Source organism: Ursus arctos, unplaced genomic scaffold (assembly GCF_023065955.2).
Source record: "Ursus arctos isolate Adak ecotype North America unplaced genomic scaffold, UrsArc2.0 scaffold_21, whole genome shotgun sequence".
Lineage (NCBI taxonomy): Eukaryota > Metazoa > Chordata > Mammalia > Carnivora > Ursidae > Ursus > Ursus arctos.
In genome coordinates, this window is record NW_026622886.1 from 19,372,953 (window position 1) to 19,395,496 (window position 22,544).

The following is a 22,544-nucleotide window of genomic DNA, read 5'->3' on the forward strand; positions in this document are numbered from 1 at the left end:
TATCTGTGAGTTTGTTCGTTTGTTTAGATTCTCCGGATAAGTGAGGTTATACAGTATTTTTTCTTTCTCTGCTTGCCATAATGCCTTCAGGGTCCATCCATGTTGTCACAAAAGAATAATAGCCTTCTTTTTTTATGACCAAATCCTACTCCACTGTGTATGTAATTGCTAGATCATATGGTAGTTCTATTTTTAGTTTTTTGAGGAACCAATGTACTATTTTCCATAGTGGCTGTACTCATAGATTGCTGATGGGCATGAAATTAATAGAACCACTTTAGAAAACTGGCAGTGTTTATTAAAGCTGTGACTCACTCCGAGTATATACTCAAGAGAAATGAGTACATATATCCACCAAAAACATGATAAGGAATGTTCATAGAAACTTTATTTATAATAGCCTCAAAATTGAAACAATTCTAATTTTCATTATGAGAATAGATAAGATGTATATTTATAAAATGGATGACAACATAACAGTGGAAAAGAACTGCCATAAAATAACATGGCTTAGTCATAATGGACAGCATATTGAACAACAAAAAACTCCAGAGACTGAAGAGTATATACTGTATGATTCTTTAATTCGGGTAGATTGGTAGATAGAGTTCTAAATTACCTGTAAACATAAATATATACTTATGGTAATTAAGGACGGAAGAATGGTTCCTTTGCCAGGGTAGAGGGGAGGCGGCACGAGGCAACCTTTTGGGGTGCTTGAGGATAGAAGCGATGGGAAGCATGAGAAAGAATGCCCAAAGCAGTGTTATTTCCCAACTGGAAATAACCCAGATGACCTTCAGTGGTGGACCAGGTAGATACATTAAACTATGTGATACTCGTAAGTGCAGGACAATATGTGGCAATGAACTGTTCCTATAAGCAAGAACACAAATACATCTCAACAATCTTGAGTGAAAAAGCCATTTGTAAAAGAATTTCATAAAGGCTATGATTCTGTTAATATGAAGTTGAAAAATCAGCAAAACTATGCTCTAGCTTTGGAAGTAAATTAGTTGGTTGCCATTTCAGAGGACAGAAGGGGGTAGAGATTGAAAGGGGGAGGGGGAGGGGCGCTTCTGGTATGGCAGTGCTCTTGACCCGTGAAGTACGAGGATCAGCATTTGCTTTTTGCTGTTATAGTTTGCTTTACATTTACGTTCTATGCATTTTTCTATAAGCCTAATATACTTCAATAAAAGAGTTACAAAGCAAATACCTGAAGAGTCTGTTGCTGCTAAATGAGTTGCCACATTTATATGTATTTTTCTATAAAAAACAAAACCTCTTTATAAAAATGAAAAAGTAATTACCTTTGTTTATATACCACTTTTGCATTATACCCTGATTTTTCCATATTAGAAAATTTTCTCTTTTTGTAAAGCTTAAATATTTTCTTTCTAATATTTAGAAAGACATACTTTCAAACTGAGATGCATCCATAATCTGTCTTAGCTTTCTGATCCTTTATTGCTTTGGTTAACAATTTATCAATTGTAAGCATGCTTTTAATTTTAAATTTTTGGTTCTTTTATAAAACACGTATCTTTTGGAAAAATAAAGAGCTTGTGATTCCTTACCAGGTGACATGTAAGCTCATTAGTAAAATTTGACTCCTTCCTTTTTTAGATATTTTATTTGCAGCAATTTAGTTATTGATACCCGTTTTCTGATTTGGCATTTGTAACAGTTCTGTTTGTCACAATGAGGATATGAGGTACATCTGTGGCTTATTATCTTTGTAATTTTTCAGTAAGAATCATATCTACTAATCTTTCCTCCTGGTATTCACTGAAAATACTTATCTCTAAGTAAAATTTCTTTTGCTGAGTAAAATATTCTCTCTATATTTTGTTCAAAGAGGAGATTTTGTATTAATGTACTTGCTCGTATTGGTTTTTTTTTTTTTCCTAGAGAAAATCTCTTCATGAAAACAAATTGAAGAGACTACAGGAGAAAGTAGAAGTCTTAGAGGCAAAGAGAGAAGAATTAGAAACACAAAATCAGGTGTTAAATAGGTAATTATTTGTATAAATACATATCCCATGTAGTGACTTTGACATTATAGAACTTTGATACCTAGTATAATGCACTTTGTTTTCTTTTAAAATGTACTTTGTTTTCTCTGTAATGCACTTGTTTTCTTTTACGTTTAAAAGAATTCTAAAACTGTTCGTTGTACTCCTAATTCATTATCCTTGTTATTTTTTTTCTGGCTGAATGGTTCCTTCAAACCAAAAGGTCTTTAGCACATGCCAGGCATTTGTGTTATGGTTGGGACTGACAGGAAGGGCCACTGGCTTGGGTAGCCGGGAGTGGTGTGCGTTCTTGCTACAGAGACAAGAGAGTTGTAGCAATGCCTAGTTCCAAAAATGTGTCTGGAATTTTGGATCAAGATTTTTTGATTTCTTGTTGTAGAAAAATATTATTGGCCCAAAGCTTCTGGTTTTTCACTTACATACAAACATAGCTAATAATCTGCATGATGAGCATGTTTGAGCAGAGATGATTTGCCATATTAGTGGTAGTGGCATTGTATGACCTATTTGATTCAAGTTAATACAAACTTTTCAAATTTAGCTAATTTCAGTGGTAGCCTTTAGCATGAGACAGTGTCAGACTTTTCTGTAATTGAAATTGCCTATAATATCAAGCAGTGATGTTTTATAATGTGCACCTGTCTTCCTTGGGTATAATTATTACCAAAAGCTGAAAGTTGTTTTTTTTAGAACACTTGAAGTTCATAGACTGTGGAATTCATGCCTTTTCTTTTTCTTTTTTTAAGAGAGAGCAGGAGAGTGGTGGGGGAGAGCAGAGGGAGAGAGAGAATCTTAAGCAGATGGGGCTCAGTCTCACAACCCTGAGATCATGACCTGACTCAAAATCAAGAGTCAGATGCTTGACTGAGCCATCCGGGGATCCCAAAGTCATGCCAGCTTTATAATACTCTGTTCCAAAGTAAGAAGCCACCAAATTTATTCTAAAACAAAATTCAGTTTACTCCCTCTTCTATAACTATTAATTTTGAAATATTATCAATTCAAGATTGGGCAGATATGGCACTGATCATCTAGAACCTTGAGTGTTTTGAAAACTGTATTTAAGTAGTGATGTGCTTGATGGTCAGGAAATTCATTTCCAAAAAGGTGATGGGATGAAAAGGCTGGAAAAGTTAGCTTTTTTATCCCAAATCCTTTTTCCCTAAAGTTGGTGGGTAGCTTTACTTTTGTCATTAGTTACATTTCGTTTTTAAGAATTATTTGAGAGAGACAGAGAGTGAGCATGTGTGTGTGTGCGCGTGGGTGGGGGGGAGTGGGAGAGAGAAACTCTAGCAGGCTTCTGCTCAGCGCAGAGTCCCGTGTGGGACTTGATCTCATGACCCTGAGATTATGACCTGAGCCAAAACCAAGAGTTGGCTTAACTGTGCCACCCAGGCACCCCCATTAGCTACATTTTTAATAATTAGGTTGAACAACATGTAATTCCCTGTATTGGACCCTATTTTTCCTATAAAAATGACAATTTCATAAGATTCAGCCTAGGAATCTACTTGATTCCTTTATAAAATAAGGCACCGTTTTAGTTTAAGGAGGCTTTAGTTTCAGGATTCATGGGTTGGTGGAGTGGAGTGGAAATGAAAGTAAAAGTATCAAAAGATTTTTAATCTTTGATTAATTGGCAAATAAAACTTTAAAATGAGTTGATAGTTGGGCTGCCTGGGTGGCTCAGTTGGTTAAGCATCCAGCTCTTGGTTTGAGCTCAGGTCATGATCTCAGGGTCATGAGATCGAGCCCCTGAGTTGTGCTTCCCACTTAGCAGGGAGTCTGCTTCTCTCTCCCTTTCCCCCTCCCTGCATGCATGCATACCCATGTGCACACTCTCCCTCCCTCTCTCTCTCACAAATAAAATTTTTTTTTAAAGATTTTTTATTTATTTATTCGACAGAGAGACAGCCAGCAAGAGAGGGAACACAAGCAGGGGGAGTGGGAGAGAAAGAAGCAGGCTCATAGCGGAAGAGCCTGATGTGGGGCTCGATCCCATAACGCCAGGATCACGCCCTGAGCCGAAGGCAGACGCTTAACCGCTGTGCCACCCAGGCGCCCCACAAATAAATCTTTTTAAAAAAGATTTAATTTATTTGAGAGAGAGTGAGAGGGAGCACGAGCAGGGGAAGGGGCAGAGGGAAAAGCAAACACTGAGCAGGGAGCCCTTGGGATTATGACCTGAGCCAAAGGCAGACATTTAACAGACTGAGCCACCCAGGTGCCCCTAAAATACATAAATCTTTAAAAAAAAAAAAAAATCAGTTGAAAGCTTGCAGTGCTAACCGTAGTACGTATGATCAAGACGTCATATTTCTGTTTATCTTTCTAGAGTTTTATGTATATATCCAGATAAATCTTAAATTCTGAAGTCCATTTTCTTCCAATTTGAAATTCTGTGAATCATACTGTTCTTCAATAGAGTATAACTATTAAAGAACAGAAACACTTTTTTTCTTTTTAAGACAAAATGTTCCATTTGAAGAATATACAAGGCTTCAAAAAAGACTAAAGGACATACAGAGAAGACATAATGAATTTCGAAGTTTAATTTTGGTTCCTAACATACCTCCAACAGCATCTATGAATCCTGTTAGCTTTCAGTCATCAGCCATGGTTCCAGGCATGGACCTATCCTTTCCTCCTCATATGCAGGTATGAGCATTTATGTTGAAAAAAAAAAAGGCACTAATATTTCTGTAAGTTATTACCTGTTTAAATTCAGAGTTAAAAACTCAAATCTTTCTTTACCATAGAAATTTGCCAGTAGAAGCAAAGTGGATTTGCGTCTATTCTGTCCCTTAGTGATGGTGCTAGGAGTGAAATCTCCTGGGCAGCTAAAAAGAAGAAACTTGATTGATGAGTCTTTGAGTAACCTAGAGTTTACAGTTCACTCGATTACTAACTACTGAGCATTTACTAATGCTCTGCACTATGCATTTTCCATACAATATTTAATCCTAATGGGAAATACTTTGAGGGAAGGTGTTATTCCAATTTACAGATGAGGAAACTGAGTCAGAGGTGAAGTGACTTGCCTAAAGTCATAGCTACTAAGTGACAGGATTGAGTGTCAAACCTAAATCTGGTTCCAAATCTTGGGCTCGTTCTATATCAGGTCCCTGAGATATTGAAGGAATCAAATTGATGGGATTATTTTCAAAAGATGAACTGTAATAAGTAAATTTTATAATGTTATAAGCACCAAAGATTTTAGTCACTGTATTGGATCTCAGACCAAGTGCTTTGTTTATAATAAACTGCTATTAAACTCCAGCCTTGTTAGAACATTGGCATGTAAGTACATCTGGGCCCTGCATTACTATTTTCTAATTCACTTCCTGGTGAGTTTTATACCTAGATAGAAGTACAGACTCTGGGATTTGCTGAAGGCTAGTGCCTGAGGCAGGAGAGAAGCGAGGACTGGTTAGTAGTCTGGCCCGCACTGCTGTCTTCTCAGATTGCTAAAATGGTCGTCCTTTCCGTGCCAGACGTTGCAGGCCTGAGTGAAAAAGCCACTCAGGCTGGTGCCTAACAGTTATTTTTCCAGCCATTTTTCTGAGCTTTTTTTTTTTTTTTAAAGATTTTTATTTATTTATTCGACAGAGATAGAGACAGCCAGCGAGAGAGGGAACACAAGCAGGGGGAGTGGGAGAGGAAGAAGCAGGGGGAGTGGGAGAGGAAGAAGCAGGCTCATAGCGGAGGAGCCTGATGTGGGGCTCGATTCCATAACGCCGGGATCACGCCCTGAGCCGAAGGCAGACGCTTAACCGCTGTGCCATCCAGGCGCCCCCATTTTTCTGAGCTTTTTTTTTTTCTTTTTCTGTGCTTTTAAGGAGGAACAGCATCAAAGGGAACTCTCTCTACTTCGCAAAAGACTAGAAGAACTAGAAACAACACAAAGGAAACAACTAGAGGAACTTGGATCTCCTGGGGAATGATGTTGTTGGAGAAAAGGCAGATCAAAAGGGATGAAATCAGTGTGACTCAATAAAGCTTGAAGTTTTAACGTATGTGGCATTTAGATATTGTATTACCGTTTGCCAGAGCATTTGAATTTGCCTCAAGAAAAGGTACTGGCTACGTGCTATATTGCATCAGTGTCTGGATTTTAGGATTATACTAATGACAAGTGAAGCATTAAAACAGCCCCAGAGGTATTTAGAATATTTATTGACAACCCTTTGAGAATGTTTTAAAAAAAAAGAATGAATTAGGGAATCAAGTTTTTAAATTATTTTATTAATTTCACTTTGAAATTTTTTGGCATTTTGCCTGAATTACGCCCATGTTGAATTCCTTCTGCCTCTTTGAGATGCTTGGCAGTAACAGGGTCAGTAAACATTTTCCGGTTTACTATATACAAGAGTTCTAAACCTCTAGTTCTTGAAAAAAGATGACAATTTTAAAGTTAGCAGTAAAAAACAAAACTTGAAGATACCTAAATATTATAAAATGCTTTCTAAAAGCTGTGTGCACATAATTAAAGAGCTTAATAAATATTTTTCTATATCGTCTTGTTTTTAATTTTATTTTGACCCTACAGTGTGTATTTGGCAATGTAGAAGATCTCATTGTTATTTTCTATTATAATTCAAAGCCACAGAGTACAAATGATTAAACCCTGTGACCATATAAGACAAGGGCCATTTGTTGTAAAACGTGAACCCCTTGGGGTCCCTTATAAATATTGTTGGTATTTAATGTTGCCTCGCACTGTTTTGGATCTAACCAAATTAATTATTATAAATGTTTTATTTCTGTGTATCCCCTAACCTCTTTTAAAGGCATTCTGCTGGAATAACTTCACATCAAAAAGGCAAAGCTCAAGTCGGCCAAATTAAGTGGAATGTTCATGATCCCGAAGTCTTCAGGATCAAAAGTTCAGGTAGATAGTGGAGGCCAGGGGTGTAACTGAACGGTCCTTAGCATCATTTAGAAGAAACGGAATATTACAGTTGCTTATTCACATACGTGCTGGCACCTAGGTAATTTCTGTGGAGCTACTTATATTTAAGGAAAAAGACAGACAGTCCACATTTACATCAAAATGTTTATTTTTGGATATAGACATTTAAAACATTCATCTCCAAGTACAGCTTCAATCAGGTATACAATAAGAAATAGACTTTAAATCCCTAATACGGAAAAGGTAACAGAATTAATTTTTAAATGCTGCTGTAGACACTAGTGTTAGAAAAAAAAGTTTATAAATGAATTGTTTGCACCAAAAAAATAGGCAAAGAAACTTGAAAATAGAAATTGTTTGCCATTTGTTTCTCTGGTTGCTGTTTAATATAGACCCAGTGACTGATTGTCTTCAGCACACATCTAATTTGGCCGTTTACTGCATTTGGCTAATGTGATCCAAAATATGATCTAGATAGTGCTTTTCACTGGAGGATTGACAAACACGCTACATACATTAGTGAATCTTCACACCACCTCAGTGAGGTAGGTTAGAAATATTATACAGAAATTGAGGCACAAAGAGGTAAGTGACTTGCCCAAAGTTCCCAGCAGCATCGTCCCTGGAAGAGGAGGTAAGGCTCCACGTGGGACTCATGTGCCAGAGAGCTGGACAGGGACACCCTCATGTAGCATTTACTGAATACTTAGATAAAGCTGTAGCTGATCCTTTTCTTAGCATTTCTGTACCCTAAAGAAGGGGAAGTCTTTTGGGCAACTCTCCTACCCTTGGCTCTCAACTGTCCTACTGTTATTCTCTTATGATGAATGCCTTCACATCAAGACTGTAGCAGCCTTAGATGGGGACCAGACCTCTCACCTTTATACTTGTAAGTAACCTATTTGGTAGTATTTTTGAGGTGTGTCCATTGGACAGACAATGGTCAAAAGTGACGGGATTGGGAAGGTGCCTATCAGGGTGATAACTGCTTATTTGATCATTTTGTTGAGGTATCGTCTCTTACGCTTTGCCAGATACTGAGGAGCAAAAAGAATTTCATTTTTGAAGACAAATTCACATTTAAATCCTGATATCCCATACAGTGTTGGTAAAAGATTTTAAGGACTATATGATCAGTGTTTTATTTGCTACTTGAAAAAATGTCTTTCCTTAATCTGGGATTTGGAGCACCAAGGGTAAAAAGGTGCCACATGGAAAGTTGAGAGTTGCCAATTACATTTTTTACTTTTAATAGAAGGAAAACACAGTGGTATTAAAATTGGTCATGAGCAGCAAAAATTCAGGAATAAAAAATCAGCAATAAAAAGACTACAGTATAACTGGATAGGGAATTCTTTAAAAAGAAAGGCATGAATAAAATGGGTATTTTGAATTCTTTCTCTTGTGAGGAATACTTTCAAAAAGTACATAGTAAGACTAAGATACCAAGTTGTATACTAGTATTTTTCAGGCCTTGGGCCTCAAATATATATATATTCATATATAATACTCCAGTGTGAACAGCAATTTCATGAAATGTAAAATGTATTTTTTTTTTTAAATCACACACAAATATTTATAACCACAGGGTTCACCAGAAATCTAAAGCAAGGAGACAAATGTAGGATTAGGGGAGGGAGTTACTCTTCTACAGACAGTTTTGATCAAAGAAGTTTTTAGACAGAAATAAACTAATAATGTTTTGTTTTTTTTTACAATAGCCAACATGTCCACTATCAAATACATTTAGTATGAAAAAATGATAAAAAGGAACACGCATCGGGACCAAGTGGGTAAAATGCTGTTGCATTTAAATAAAGCCTCCTCCCTCTCCTTGCTTTAGAGCTCCTTCGTGAGATGGAGGTGAGTTGATGGAGTGCAGTTGGCGACCACTGAAAAACACGAGCCCTTTCAACAATGTTGCAACACTGTCAGTTTTTGGTTTAAAAACACACACACACACTCACAAATGCTAAGTGTACACACTACCAAATTCTGCGGTCAGCTTTTCCAAGAACTACTGGGGAAAGTTTCAATGCTGCAAATCCTCGAGGTTGCCCTAACACTCCCACCTTGTTTCCAAATGACTCATTTCACATTTTCTTGTGATCACTGGCAGTGTCCCTTTTCTACAGAGGTGCAGTGTAGTCACAAGTGCTACATAACTGTAGTTTTCAAACAAAACCACTGCTGTCATTGTGCTTAAGTGGAGACTGTAGTTTACTGACACTTGCTTACTGGCCCTGTAATTCTCTGTAAACAAGGAGGCTGTTTGTTTGCAACAACCACTTCAACTCTATTTACAGAAAGGTTCCCACAGTATATGCACAGGCACAATGGTGGGTATGCTTTCTAGAAGCTGTGCGTGTGCCTTGGTCTCTAAAAGACAGTGCTCAGAGTGGAACCTATGTGCAAACTTTAAAAATTAACGACACAGAGTAGCTCAAGCAGCCATTTTGCTCCCAAGTCGTCTGAAGAATTTTGCCAGATTAAGCCAGTCCCCAGAGTGCTTACATCCACTTGCATTTCTTCTTTTCATCAAATAAGACTTTAACATGCAAGAGTTGTTTCTGAGCTTCTTCCAGCCCTCGTTCTCTTTCTAGTTTATTTAGAATCTGTTGACAATTAGAACAGTTATTTTAGATATTGTGGTTTTAGCATTACAATTCTGGGGGGGTTTTTTGCATTCCTGATGCCATGAGTGGTAAAATCTGTATGAAACAGATGCCAACATTTTCTTCGATCATTTACATACTCACTTTGCAAGTTGTTTTGCTAAGTCATTATCACAGGCTCAACAACACTTTGGCTTAAAATAGAAGCTAGCAAGAAATACCAACTATTTGCTTACAAATATGGGGCCAGACTTCCAAGGCCCTGTTTTATGCATTATGTCACAGCCATTCCAAGCGCAGCAAGCATTCTGGGCAGCCAACATGCAGGCAAGAATTTCTTCTTAAATGCAGCAGGCAGGGGCGTCCTGGTCAGAGTTGAATATTTCCCTCCCCTCCCCTCCCTTACCCTCCCCAATGCTTCCCTTCTAACCCCTGGCCCCTGGAAAGAGGGATGCTTATCATGTTTAAGGAACTCATTGCCTCTACCCTACCTTAGCGCATCACTTCATCTTCAAGTAGCAAATGGAATTGGTGAGCTATTCTCACCATTGACATGGATAGCCTGTCCCAGCATGACTGAGTGGGGGGGAATCAGGGAAGGGGGAATTAACATATTTGGAAACAGCGCATCTGATGACTGTGTCTGTGTGAATTCCCAAAGAAAAAAATCCAGATTAAGGAGAATTAATGGTTTATTGAAATAGTTGATTAAGTTAGAAATATGTTATACTTTCATAGACCTATCGAGTACAGAATCTAGGCAATTTAACAAGCTTAGCTTTCATTTTAGCACATTACAATCAAGCATAAGCTGGCCCTATTTAATAGGACCACTACTTACTTATCAAAGTTATCCTGAGTCAGTGTGGCTACAGACCCCGTTAACTCAAATGTAAATTCAGGCTGGTCCAAAGGTGGGCAGCATGATAAAACTAGAAGAGGGGCAGCCACATGCAGGGTCTGGCTTGGCGCCAGGATCCCCCATCTCAGACAGGCTTCCTGGCTTCCCTTTCTGGCCATTAGGGATGCCAGAGCTGTCCTGAGACCTATAGAACGCTTTACAACCAAATCCTGGGGGCTGATTCATATCCATTTTTTAAAATGTTATTTAAAATCTTACCTCATCAAAATATTTTACGATGTATTTGTAGATTTCTGTCAAGGCCACTTCTTCATTAAATTCATTTTCATGTTTCTTAAAGAAAGAGAGTCTTGTTGAGAGATTCTGAAATGGCTTTTTAAAAAAAGAAGTAACCAAATATTTATTTCTTTTTTTTTTTTTTTTTAACAAGAGGGAGAGAGTAGGGGGGGGGGAGGGAGAGAGAGACTCTTAAGAAGGCTCCACACCCAGCACAGAGCCCGATCCCAGAACCCTGAGATCACGACCCAAGCCAAAATCAAGAGTCGAAAGCTGAACCAACGGAGCCACCCAGGTGCCCCTCTTATTTCTACTTTCTAACAATACCTTTGATTCCTGAGTTAAGAATTCTTCCATTTCCGAAGATGACAATGGAGGCAAATCCCTGATTGCTTTGTAATATGATTTTACTTCCTCTTTGTAGGTTGGGATATCCTTGGCATAGAGAAGTTTATTAGTTGGTGCTTCCTGAAAAAAAGAGCAGCCACAGCCAACAGTAAAAAAACCAAGGGGAATTTATAACAGTACCAGTGTAGTTGAACCTCCACCATTATTATCTCCTAGTAACAAAGCTTTTTCATGCCATGGGCCTTCATAAATGTTGTTGACTGAATGACTGACTGCTATCCAGATAGTTCTGGTGAGTCACTGTTCTTTTCAGGCGGATTAAATGCTAATATATTCTGCCTTCCTCTCATAAAAGAACTAAAATTATTATTTTTGCATGATTTTGAGTTACTGTAACAATGGAACTTATTTCAATCATAGTTCATTACTAATGGTTGTAAAAAGCCTGAATTAAAACATTTGCTCTCATCCTCACCCACCAGTGAATTTTGGCATTTATGAAAGACTTGATTGTAGGTCTGATTGAGCCCTTTATATAACCATGAAAGTGGTAAGTAATTGGTGGTGGTGAATTTTTCTGCTTGTCCCTTTTATTAGATTATAAAGATCTTCTACTGTTCTCAAGGAAGTACATGGTGATTAGTATTGGGGGCTTTGATGTCTGATTTTGCAAAAGTTCCCTGTCAGCTTGAATGTCTTTACATAATAGTGATAATATTAAAAATTAAGATTTTATTTTTAAAAGTCATTTTTCACAAAATTTTTGAAATTCCTACTCAGGGAAGATGGGTGAGTTAATGGTAGGGCTAATGTCCCAGTACATTTTTCAGTGTACTGAGGGCACGAATAGCCATATCAGTGGCTGCATCATTCTGAAGGATGCCGACACTGAGATATTACTGAGATTCTTTGCACTTGTCAAGTCTAAGTAGAACCCACAAATCATGTGATCATGCATTCAATAAAATTTATTTAGCTTGGCGCTGGGGCAGACATTGAATGTAAAAAGGTAAAGAAGACCAGCACCTGCCTTTAAGAAACTTATAATTTAGTTCGGAAGACAAACTTAAACACAGTGGTTACCATGATATCAATAATTAGTATAGGGTGTAAAGAAAAGCACCGTGGAGTTGGACAAATCAGGGATCCTAACAACTTTGTGGGATTTTAACCAAGACTTGTATAACCTCTCAGAAGATCAATTTCCTCATCTATAAAATGAGGGTAATAATAACTACCTTCTGTGGTTCTTGTGATGATTAAGTGAAATATACCAAGAACATAGTAATGAGTTAACAGTCATTTTTACTGTGAATAAAGAAACATTTTAGTGTCTTTCAGTGTGTTTTGTCACATTGGTCAAACGAAGAATGGGTGTGGGCAGTGTATCAGGAAAGTTCACAGAATAGCTATACTTAGACTGATCATAGTCTCCTACAGTTTCTGGTACATATTAGGAAGTTGTGTTTGTGGAGTGAATGATTGAATAAGAATTTTACTAGACAAAGGGGTTACGAGACAGGAAAGAGATAAGAAAACAAGTTCTTGGTAAGTTTGGGAAAAGTAAAAGCTGTAGCATAGAAGGTATAAGGAGTTTGCCAGAAAAGAGACTTGACACCCCATCAGGAAGGGCCACATGGCACTGTGAGGATTTTACCTGGTAGGTAATGGAAAGTATTTACAATTTTTAAGCAGGAGACGAACAAGATCAGATTTTTGTTTTAGAATGACAACCTGAGACAGGAAAAGGTATGGGATGAGACAGCAGGGCCCAGGAGACCAGTTCTGAGGCAGTTGTTATAAAAAAAAAAGACATTTTGGAGATGGCAATGAGTAGTAACCAATTAGGGGACGGGAGGAAGAAGAAGGAGTCAAAGATAATGCGAACTATTTTACCTTGAGGGACAAGGTGATGCTAGGAACACAAAAGTAAAGACAGGTTTGTTTTGCAGAAACAGTGGTGGAAGTATAGATTTAGACTAGGAGGCCAAGGCACGTATGAAACATCAACCACATTTCATTCTAGGCACTCTCTCATCCTTACACCAAGGGGACAGTGCTCAGCATTAAAAGATTTTCTAAAATCCATTAGATACAGGTATCGCTTAGTTTAATACATTTTGGAGTGCTTGAATAAGACCAAAACATCCCTTTCAAAGTTTGCTCTGTATTTTATATTTCTTTGATTTCCTGGGGCTTTTGCTCAGCAAAGAAAGCTAAAAGAAAAACAATTCAATGTTTTGACTATGAATTGACAAACTGGGGATGATAGAAATCTCAGGCAAGATTTTCTTCCCCATGAACAATTCGTTATATCCAAGTAGACTCTTAGGTGTACAGCTGACCCTTGAACAACACGGTGTTGAACTATGTAGGTCTGTTGTTACTCTTCGTGGAGTTTTTTTGATGCAGTACAGTACTATAAATACCTTTTCTCGATGTTCTCTCTAGCTTTATTGTAAAAATACAGTATATAATACATGTAACATGTACAAAATAGGTGTTAATCGACTGTTTGTTTATATTAGCAGTAAAGCTAAGTCTTGGGGAAGCCAAAAGTTACAGGGTAGTTTTCAACTACATGAAGGACTGGTGCCCATCATCCCCCATTATTCAAGGGTCATCTGTATTTAGATGGGATTAATTTAGCGAGGCAAATTTCAGTAGTTTCATAGTTTAGTAGTGTCTGTAGAATGTTTTTGTAGGAAACAAAATTTACACTTTGTGGTAAAGTTATTCACAGCCAGAGTTCTGCAGTAGGATGGGGAGAATAATCTTTTTTTCCCCAAACTAGATGAAAAATAAATGAGACAGCTTTTAAAGAAAAGCAAATTTTCAGTGACTACCTATGACTATTTCTTTTTAGCTGCTGTGGTTTATGGTTTGGATGTTAACAAAAAAGAATGCTTCAGACTCACAGAAGTACATACAAGAAATAGTAAGCTAGGCCTTACCTTCCCGAGTTGCTGCTCTGTGAGGGAAAATGCGTCCATGAATGCCTGGGCAATCACAGACAAACAGCCGTCTATGTGTGGTGTCTTCTTAATGTCAAAGACAAACTGAGGGTTCTTCAGGATGTTGACCCAGAAGCGAAGAGGAAGGCTGTTCCAAAGAGAAATCTCTTTTCAGATACAGCCCTTCATAGGAGGCGAATGCTCTGTTTATCACAGTTTGTAAATGGGTGTTTTTGCCCTTGTTATTGAAGTATGCAAGTCTGCTTTGCCAAATATACCAAGTGACAGATGGCAGCATCACTCAGAACAAGAAAGGGTTAAACTGACAAGTGCTACTGAAAGGGAGGACTAGAACTGGAGAAAGGCAGAAGTGGCCACTGACAAGAGGAGAATTTTCTCCGGATAGTTCTAGATGGTATTAGATGATAGTTACCCAGGAAAACATTGCATCCTGTCTCCAGAACTTAACCTCTTCTCACCCCAAGTGCCACACCCTGGCCTAAGGCACTTTTACTTCTCACCTGGGTTATTAGCCCCTATGTCCCCACAGTTAATTCTCCCACAACTACCAGCAATCTTAACACAGAGTCAGATGATGTCTGCGCTCTGTTCAAAACCCTCGTGCTCTCCCTCCCCCTGGGGATAAAGCCCCTGCATGATCTGGGCCCAGGCCCTCATCTGCTACTCTTCACCTTATGCCTTCTAACTCCTCCACTGGCCTCTTCACTGTTCATGCATTCAAGGCAACCGGGTGCCTCAGGACTTTGGCTTTTGTTGCCCATCTTCCAGAAACTGTCTTCAACTAGATAGATAGTCTCATGGTTTATGCCCTCACCTCTTTCAAGACCTGACTTGAATATCATCTCTGTGATGCCTCCTCTGACCACTCTGCCCTATTACTCTCTATCCTTTTTCCCACCTTGTCTGCTGTATTATCCTTCTAATATACTATAATTTACCTATTTATGGTCTCTTCCACCCATTAGAATGCAAGCTCTGTGAGAACATGGATTTTTGTCTATTCAGTTCATTGCTATATTTCCAGCACCTAACAGTGCTTGGCACATAGTAGGCACTCAAATATTTGAATATGAACCTGAGAATCAGAGTCCTTCCATTATTATCTCCTTCTCAACTCTGGCCTAGCAAACTACCTCCATCATAAGGCTGTTGGGTGTCTCCATAGCTCTACTGTCCTGACTACTGCCCCTGCTCAGATGCCACAAACTTCCCAGTGAAATGGGTGCTTGCAGCACCCAAGCTTGGTGTGGGAGTAGCAGGACTGGAGAATCAGAGGCTAGAACATAGAATGGGAGTGAGCCAGTGTTAGACAGTTGGGACAGACCTGGATTAAATGGGAGAAGATGAGACCTAGAGCTCTGGAACTTCAGCTTTTAGTATTCATTTAAAATGGTCCGCCCACCCTTAGTTCTCGGGAGGGCTTGAGAGTGCACTGAAAACTTCTATTACACCTTAACGCCGAGTCTTACAGCTCATGCACGAAGTACTTCAAGTAGAGGTAATGGGCAATGTTTCCTTACTGAGAAGAAATTGAGACTAGATCTGGATGCCTTGCCTCAGCTTAAGGTAGTATGTTAGAAAACAAGACAGTCCTTTGGTGAATTCTCATGGTATCTAAGTATTACACTTGATCAAATAAAAACAAATGTCCATGCAGAGTCAGAGTATTGACAGATAGCTTGGTAACTGCAAGGTGATTAAATATTCTCTAATGGAAAATTATATAATAAAACCACATAATACTCATTTCTCATCTTTTGCTGGTCAAGCTAAATTTAACATTCCATATAAGGTCTTTTTCACACATGAAAAATAATAAAGTTTATTTTATCCTAAAGAATAGGATCTCAGCATAGGAAGGGGTTTGTTTCTTGTTTAAAAATAGTAGCAGAGGAAGAATCCGCTCTGACACGATAACTTACCAAGTCAAAAGTTCTGATCTAAGGATGATGAATCCTACTGTGACTATCCATGCCCTCCTTTCAGTTAAGATTCTGTCCCAGATTCTTGAAAATAGCCAGTAATCACCTACTGTTTGTTCCCACCTGTTTGTTTTCCAAATATGCACGACATCAGGATCTGTGATTTTTTTGTTTTCAGCCTGGGCATCCAAAAAGTCAAAAAAGTATTTTATAGCAAATGGGGCTCTGCTGTTAGGTAAACTCCAAATGCTTCTAAAAAGTTTCTCAAGCACAGAATGAATTGCCACCTGAAAGATAGAGAACATCAGACCTGGGAGATTAAAAAAAGAGTAGCAGTTTTGAATACAATAGAAAATGAAATCCCTGTTCAGAGAAAATGATGTACAAAACAGAAAAAACAACTTGAAGAGAAAATATGTCAAATTATCAAATGAGGCCAACACTGGCAGTATGGGACAAGAGCCCTGAAAATCCATGCCCAGGTTTACATTTGGTTCATCAGCTTCTTGCTGATAACATTGTTTAGTCAACAGAGAGGCTATCTTAGAAAAATCTCTAGCAGTTGAAATGTCAGTTGTAGGCTGTATACATAAACCAAGAAGCCACGGATGTTTAGCTTTGATTAGGTATGTTCAGCCTGAAAAAACTCAACGTTGCTCAGTTCCCAGAATTTTTTCATTGCCTGTATTTCCATCGTAGGTTTTTATTATGTACCTTCCAAAGCATTTGAGTATTTTACAGAAGCCAAATAGGCAGAGCTCTGTGGGACAGATGAGGAAATCAAGAGGCTCTGGCTGTCCTGTACCCACTAAACAAAGCTACCAAGCGCTAAGCATACACTCTGCTATAATCCGAAGAAGCCCATCAGGAGCCCAGGGCCAGGTGTAGATAATAGCATTTATATTGCTAGTCATTTGCCGGGGGCGGGGGGGGGGGGGGATCACCACAGACTTCTGTTAATCCCACTACAAGCCAGAAAAGGTACAATTCGCTTCTGATTGGTATTCCATCGGCTTTTACATCTGACACTTTTACAGATGAACAGCATTCTTACTTTAAAAAAAAAAAAAATTTACTAGGTTTATAGTCACTGACCCCGCCCTTCATTTACTTGCAATTCATAAAGGGAGTTTTATTGCTCATCTAATAATAACAAGTAAACAAAAAGGAATAATTGTGCCATCAACCTAAAAAATAACAACAGTGAAATGGTGGGTAAAGGGACTGGGAACAATATTAAATCCCTGATTGAAGATACAACAGTCAAAATTTGTAAAGTGCTGTTATCTTCGTGGTTTATAAAAAAGAAGAGGGTAGGAAGTGTTTACAATTTAAACTTTCATTTTGCTTTGCTAGAAGGCACAAGGGATTTGTAACATTTTCACACATCAGTGGAAATTAAGTCAAACACATCATACACCCCCAAGGTAGCCGTAAAAGCAGTCCCAGAACAGTACGTGTACCTTGGTCGACAGCAGCTTTGTCAGATACATTTCTTTTACTTTGAACTTGTGCTTCCCTCGATGTCTTTTCCCTTGCACATCTTGGAATGCTTCCGAATCTGGTAAAATCTAACGGGAAGACAGTAGAAGCGTTACCCAAGGAGACCGTTCATGCTACGGAAGGCATCCAATTCAGGGGCAAGCACAAGAAAGACCGAACTCACCAAATGGCAGTGGTCTTCTGAGTATTCCACATCTGAATGGCAGAGAAAGGGAGAGAAAACAGTCTATTAAAAAAACAACCACGGGCTAATTGGCCTTCTCATCAAATGCCCCATTTGTGCTATAAACAGAAGAGGTTACTCGAGCTCTTGCACTTGAGCTCTTCATAGTTACGGTTTTTGTTTTTTTTTTTTCCCCACCCTGCTGCATCTTAAGATCTTAACCTGAAGATAGAATGGGCCAGGGCCTAGAGTAGGAAGCAGGTTCCCAACAGGCTGAATGGTCCCTTGCTGGGGGTGGGATAGGAGAGGTTCAAGCCTTATTCACTAACAAATGTACCTGGAGCACCTTCTGAGTGCCAGGGGCTCCTAGGCAAAAGGCAGTGCTTAAGACAGACCTAGTTGCCCCGATGGAGTTTACATCCTAGCCGATGAGACACTTTCTATGACTAATTATACAATTAGTTATTTAACTATAATTGTTATGAGGCTTATGAGAAAGTATAGGCTAAGAAGGTAACTAACGAGGACCCACCCCACTCCGGGAGGTTCTCAGAGGAAGGGATGTTGGAGCTGAGCCTAAGTGAACGACCGGAGTTAGCCAGGCAAATGGAGGAGACAGGCGCAAGGAGCCAGCCCTCCTGGGATCTGAAAGAAGGGCAATGAGTGGCACAGAATGAGGACAGTCCTGAAAGAAATGTGGCAGTAGAGGGAGCGGTAAATGGGAAAAGAGGGATTAAGGCGCTAGGTTTTTTGCTCTGAAGATGAAGGAGACTAGAACACCTTGAAACACTAAGGGGAAAACTGCAGTAGGTGGGGAGGTATAGAAAGCTTAGGTGAGAGAAGATGATCTGTGGTGTAAGAATGTGTGGAAGGTTGGAAAGGGTGGGATTGAAGGCACAGGTGAGAGACTGGCCTTGGACAGGAGGAAGCACAGGGGAGTGCCAGGAATGCCAGCGGAGGCATGGAGGAAGAAATGGGCAGACGCAGGTGGGGTGGGAGGTCTGGTGCTGGATGTTGAGGGATTCCTGTTTTCTCTCAGAGGTACAGGATCAAGTCAGCTACTGATAGAGCTGTGTGGGTCAGAGCTCTGAGGAGAGAAGGTAGAATTCTGGAGAACACAGAGTGAGTTACACAGTGTGAGAAATACAGCGGTGGAGGTGGCATTGAGGCTCCTGGTCATGTTGGGCCCCATGAATTTATAGCGACTCCAGCTGTACTTTCCTCCAGTGGCTGCCTCGGTATAGGTTCAGAAAAGGCCAGTGCCTGGGTTCCTCCGGGGCTGGGGTTGTGACTGAGAGGATGGTGAAAGGGGACGGGGCAGGAGGGCTGAAGGGTTAGCGGGGGAGGGATCAAAATGATGGCTCTCAGCTGCACTGGGCAGGGAAGAAGCAGAGGTACTGACGGCCCTGAGGCCCCATGAAGAGATCCAAAGGCGAGATCCCCAAGCAGCAAGCGCTGCAAAAGGCCCAAGCTCTGAAGCTTAAAATACAGAGCTCTTCCACTTTTTATAACCCAAGGACACGAACTCCCAATGCCAGAATGACAGTCACCCTCTGCAAGATGCCTTCTCTCACTATAGCCAGATGTAATGATGGACTGTGGGGGTCCCCGCAAGGGTGTCCTACAGCCTACCGAATTATCCTTTCTATTTAATTGAAGTCCCTGCATTCCCTGTTTGCGATGACGAGGTCTTGGGACTTACCAGGCTGCTCTTAGTATCGAATTCAGGCATCAGGAAGCCTCCCTCCAGTTATGTGCGTGTGAGAAGTCCTGCTGTTGAGGCCCAGAACCTTTCTAAGAGCTGAGGACTGATTGATTGTCTTGGCTGGGGTATAATTTCTCTGGAGACAAACCTGGACCAGGATCTAGGGATTTTCTCAAGGCACATGGCAATGTTTTCCTGTCCTGAGGCTATCAAGGAGGTGGTAGAGAGTTTAGAGACTAGCTTATAGACTTTCCCATAACAGCTCCCCATTTAGTTTGCCTCGCTCACTTTCTGGGCATTTTGCAGATGCTATAAAAGGAGATTTGGATTTCTAAGTGGATTATCTTGTTTGTTCAGCACTTGCAGGGCTGTGTGATTATCTACAAGCTTCCCTCTCAGTTTGCCAGAGGGGTCTCCTCTATTAGCCCCCATCCTACTGAGGGGTTGGGACAGAGCTAGGAAGGCTGAGATTCTGTCCTGAGTTTAGGGCTGTCAAGAGGCAGCAACTTCCTTAGTGCTGGGCAGTCCCGGCCAACTGCTGTTTACGGTTTCCTGTCCTCCTCCTTGCAAGGCTCACATTCTTAGGAACAGAAACAGATCAAAATGGCTTTTCTCCAATTTCAGAGAATTATGTAGCAACAACTCAATCTCACCTTTGTGACAATACATCTGAGAGAGGCAAAAAGCGGTACTTTATAAAGGTGGGTGAGAACAAAAAGGTTAACGTTATATTGGTTACCTGAAGGAAAATTTGCTATCTTCTTAAAGACCTTTATAGTGGATCCATTTGATATCTGAAAGCAAAGATAAAAAATATATGCGTTTTCAAAATTTAATGTATTTCTCAACTTCATCCAGGAATTAGATAGCTGGATGGATCTTACATCCTCTCACTTATTAAATATTTATCAAGAATTTCTATATTCCGGGCACTGTGTTGGAGGCTACGGCTATGATGACGACCAAGACGCTCTCTGCCCTCAAGGAGCTCACAGTCCTGTGAAGGAGACGGACAAGGCAGTGAGGTGTAGTGAGGCTGGGAGAGGAGCCAAGAAGCTGTAGGGCCAATGGGAGGTGGGCCCACCCTGGAGGAGGGGAAGACAAGGCTGTGCTAGATGTACCCCAGCCTCTCAGAGGTCAAGAGAGTCTTGGGCCACTAATGTAGTAAGAAATGCTGAAACAGGTGTTCAAAAACTGTGTCATTAGAGCAGGTGTCTAACCCTATGACACAGCAATTTCACATCTAGGTATATACCCAACAGAAGGTAGTACATATCCTGATGGTGAACTATTTGTAATTGCCCCATCTTGGAAACAATCAAATATCATCAGTGAATAAATAATTTGGGGTATGTCCGTACGACAAAATATAGAACAATGGAAGGGAGCAAATTATTTCTACACACTACATGGGTAAACCTCACAATGATAATGTTGAGCAAAGGAAGCCACACAAAGGAATGTATACTGTGTGATTCCATTCACATAAAGCCAAAAAAAAAAAAAAAACCCAAACGATCACAAAAACAGTCAAACTACGATGTTAGAAGTTTGCAGAAGAGAGAGGGGTTAGTGATTGGGAGGGGCCGGGAAAGGACTTCTGAAGTACCCTTAATGTCCTATTTCTTGACCCGAGTGGTATTTACAGGACAGCTCACTTTGATCATTCCTCCAGTGGTACACTTATGATTTGTTCTCTTTTCTGCAGGTATATATTTTTTAAAAAGGAGCTTGTGAAATCATAAAAATTGCATATACTTTTAAATAAAAACTTTAAAATTTAAGTATAACTTACAGGAAAGCACTTAACGTTCGCTAATATTAAGTGTGCAGCTCCTTGAATGTTCATTTAAATATATACCTGTATAAAACCACTACCCACACCAAGATATAAAATATTTCAAGGTCCCAAGAGGTACCCCCATTATCCCTTCCCAGTAAGTAACCTCTGTATTCTCAGCCAGAGGTAATCACTAGTCGGACCTCCCTCTGTTCTTGAACTTCATATAAATGGAATCATATAATACAGCTGACCCTTGAACAACATGGGGGTCGGGGGTAGTGCCCCCACGCTGCACAGTTGTAACTCCACATATAACTTTTGATTCCCCCAAAACTTAACTGCTAATAGCCTGATAGGAAGCCTTACCAAGAACAGTCAACATATATTTTGTATGTTTTGTGTATTATATACTGTATTCTTGCAATAAAGCTAGAGAAAAAATATTAAAATCATAAGAGAAGATACATTTATAGTACTATACTGTATTTATTGAAAAAAATCTGCATGTAAGTGGACCTGCACCATTCAAACCTCCATTGTTCCAAGGGTCAACTGTATATTTATATTCTTATGTCTGGCTTCTTAGGGTCAACATAAGGTCTGTGATGTTTATCCACATTGTTGGAGCTACCAGTAGTCCTTTCTTTTAAATTACTTTGTATTATTGCATTGTATGAATATACTACAAAAACCCTGCCATACAATAAAAAGAGAGAAGTACTGATACCTGCTACAATATGAACCTCAAAAACATTATGCTAAGTGAAAGAAGCCAGTCACAAAAGACCATATATTGTACGATCCTATTTATACAAAATGTCCAGAATAGACAGATTTATACATACAGAAAGTAGATTACTAGTTGCCTAAACAGGGGTCGGAAGAATGAAGAGTGACTGCTAATGAATTCAAGGTTTCTTTTTGGGGTGATGAAAATGTTCTAAAATTAGATTGTGGTGATGATTGCACAACTCTGTAAATGCACCAAAAACCATTGAATTGTGCATTTTAAAAGGTGACCTTTATGGTATATAAAGGATATCTCAATAGAGCTGCTAAAAAAAAATTGCCACAGATTTTAAACACACACATTTGACAAATAAATGCTTTTACCACACTGACACACTATTGCAATGCCGATGCATACCCTCTTTTGTCAATAAAGTCAAGAGTTCTCACTGGAGGCCTTTTGGGACCGTGGAACCCAGCGCCAAAGGCCCTCCAGTACAGCCCTCCCCTACAACCAACGAGAAGCAGCACCCTTCAGGCCAAGGGGATTAGATGCTAAGATGCGGAGGGTGGGCCTCACTGTTCTGAGGGGCTAGTCCCCAAAAATTTAAGACAAAGGGGCCTTGAGGAAGGGGCAGGTCAGGGATACACAAATCCTTGCCTTCATTCTGGGACTGTGGAGGGAGGATTAACACTGTCCTTTTGGAACACT

General features: G+C 39.7%; 2 protein-coding genes across 4 annotated transcripts in view; one reads left to right on the top strand and one right to left on the bottom strand.

The window, feature by feature from the left end:
* Window positions 1–6,556, top strand: part of CEP83 (centrosomal protein 83) — a 126,424-nt gene extending 119,868 nt beyond the window's left edge. For all 3 annotated transcript variants that reach the window (XM_026499887.4, XM_057316283.1, XM_044384530.3), the window contains 3 exons: window positions 1,915–2,018; window positions 4,508–4,697; window positions 5,879–6,556. In XM_026499887.4, the coding sequence (XP_026355672.2) occupies window positions 1,915–2,018; window positions 4,508–4,697; window positions 5,879–5,983 (399 nt within the window). In that variant the 3' untranslated portion in view covers window positions 5,984–6,556. The remainder of the gene's footprint in view (window positions 1–1,914; window positions 2,019–4,507; window positions 4,698–5,878) is intronic.
* Window positions 6,557–7,081: 525 nt separating this feature from the next.
* PLXNC1 (plexin C1) overlaps window positions 7,082–22,544 on the bottom strand; it is a 142,391-nt gene continuing 126,928 nt past the window's right edge. The window contains exons 24-31 of the mRNA XM_026499885.4: window positions 20,060–20,114; window positions 17,616–17,647; window positions 17,413–17,520; window positions 16,073–16,236; window positions 14,007–14,154; window positions 11,032–11,172; window positions 10,687–10,761; window positions 7,082–9,566 (exon numbers count right to left, since the gene is read on the bottom strand). Coding sequence (XP_026355670.1) covers window positions 9,462–9,566; window positions 10,687–10,761; window positions 11,032–11,172; window positions 14,007–14,154; window positions 16,073–16,236; window positions 17,413–17,520; window positions 17,616–17,647; window positions 20,060–20,114 — 828 coding nt within the window. The 3' untranslated portion in view covers window positions 7,082–9,461. The remainder of the gene's footprint in view (window positions 9,567–10,686; window positions 10,762–11,031; window positions 11,173–14,006; window positions 14,155–16,072; window positions 16,237–17,412; window positions 17,521–17,615; window positions 17,648–20,059; window positions 20,115–22,544) is intronic.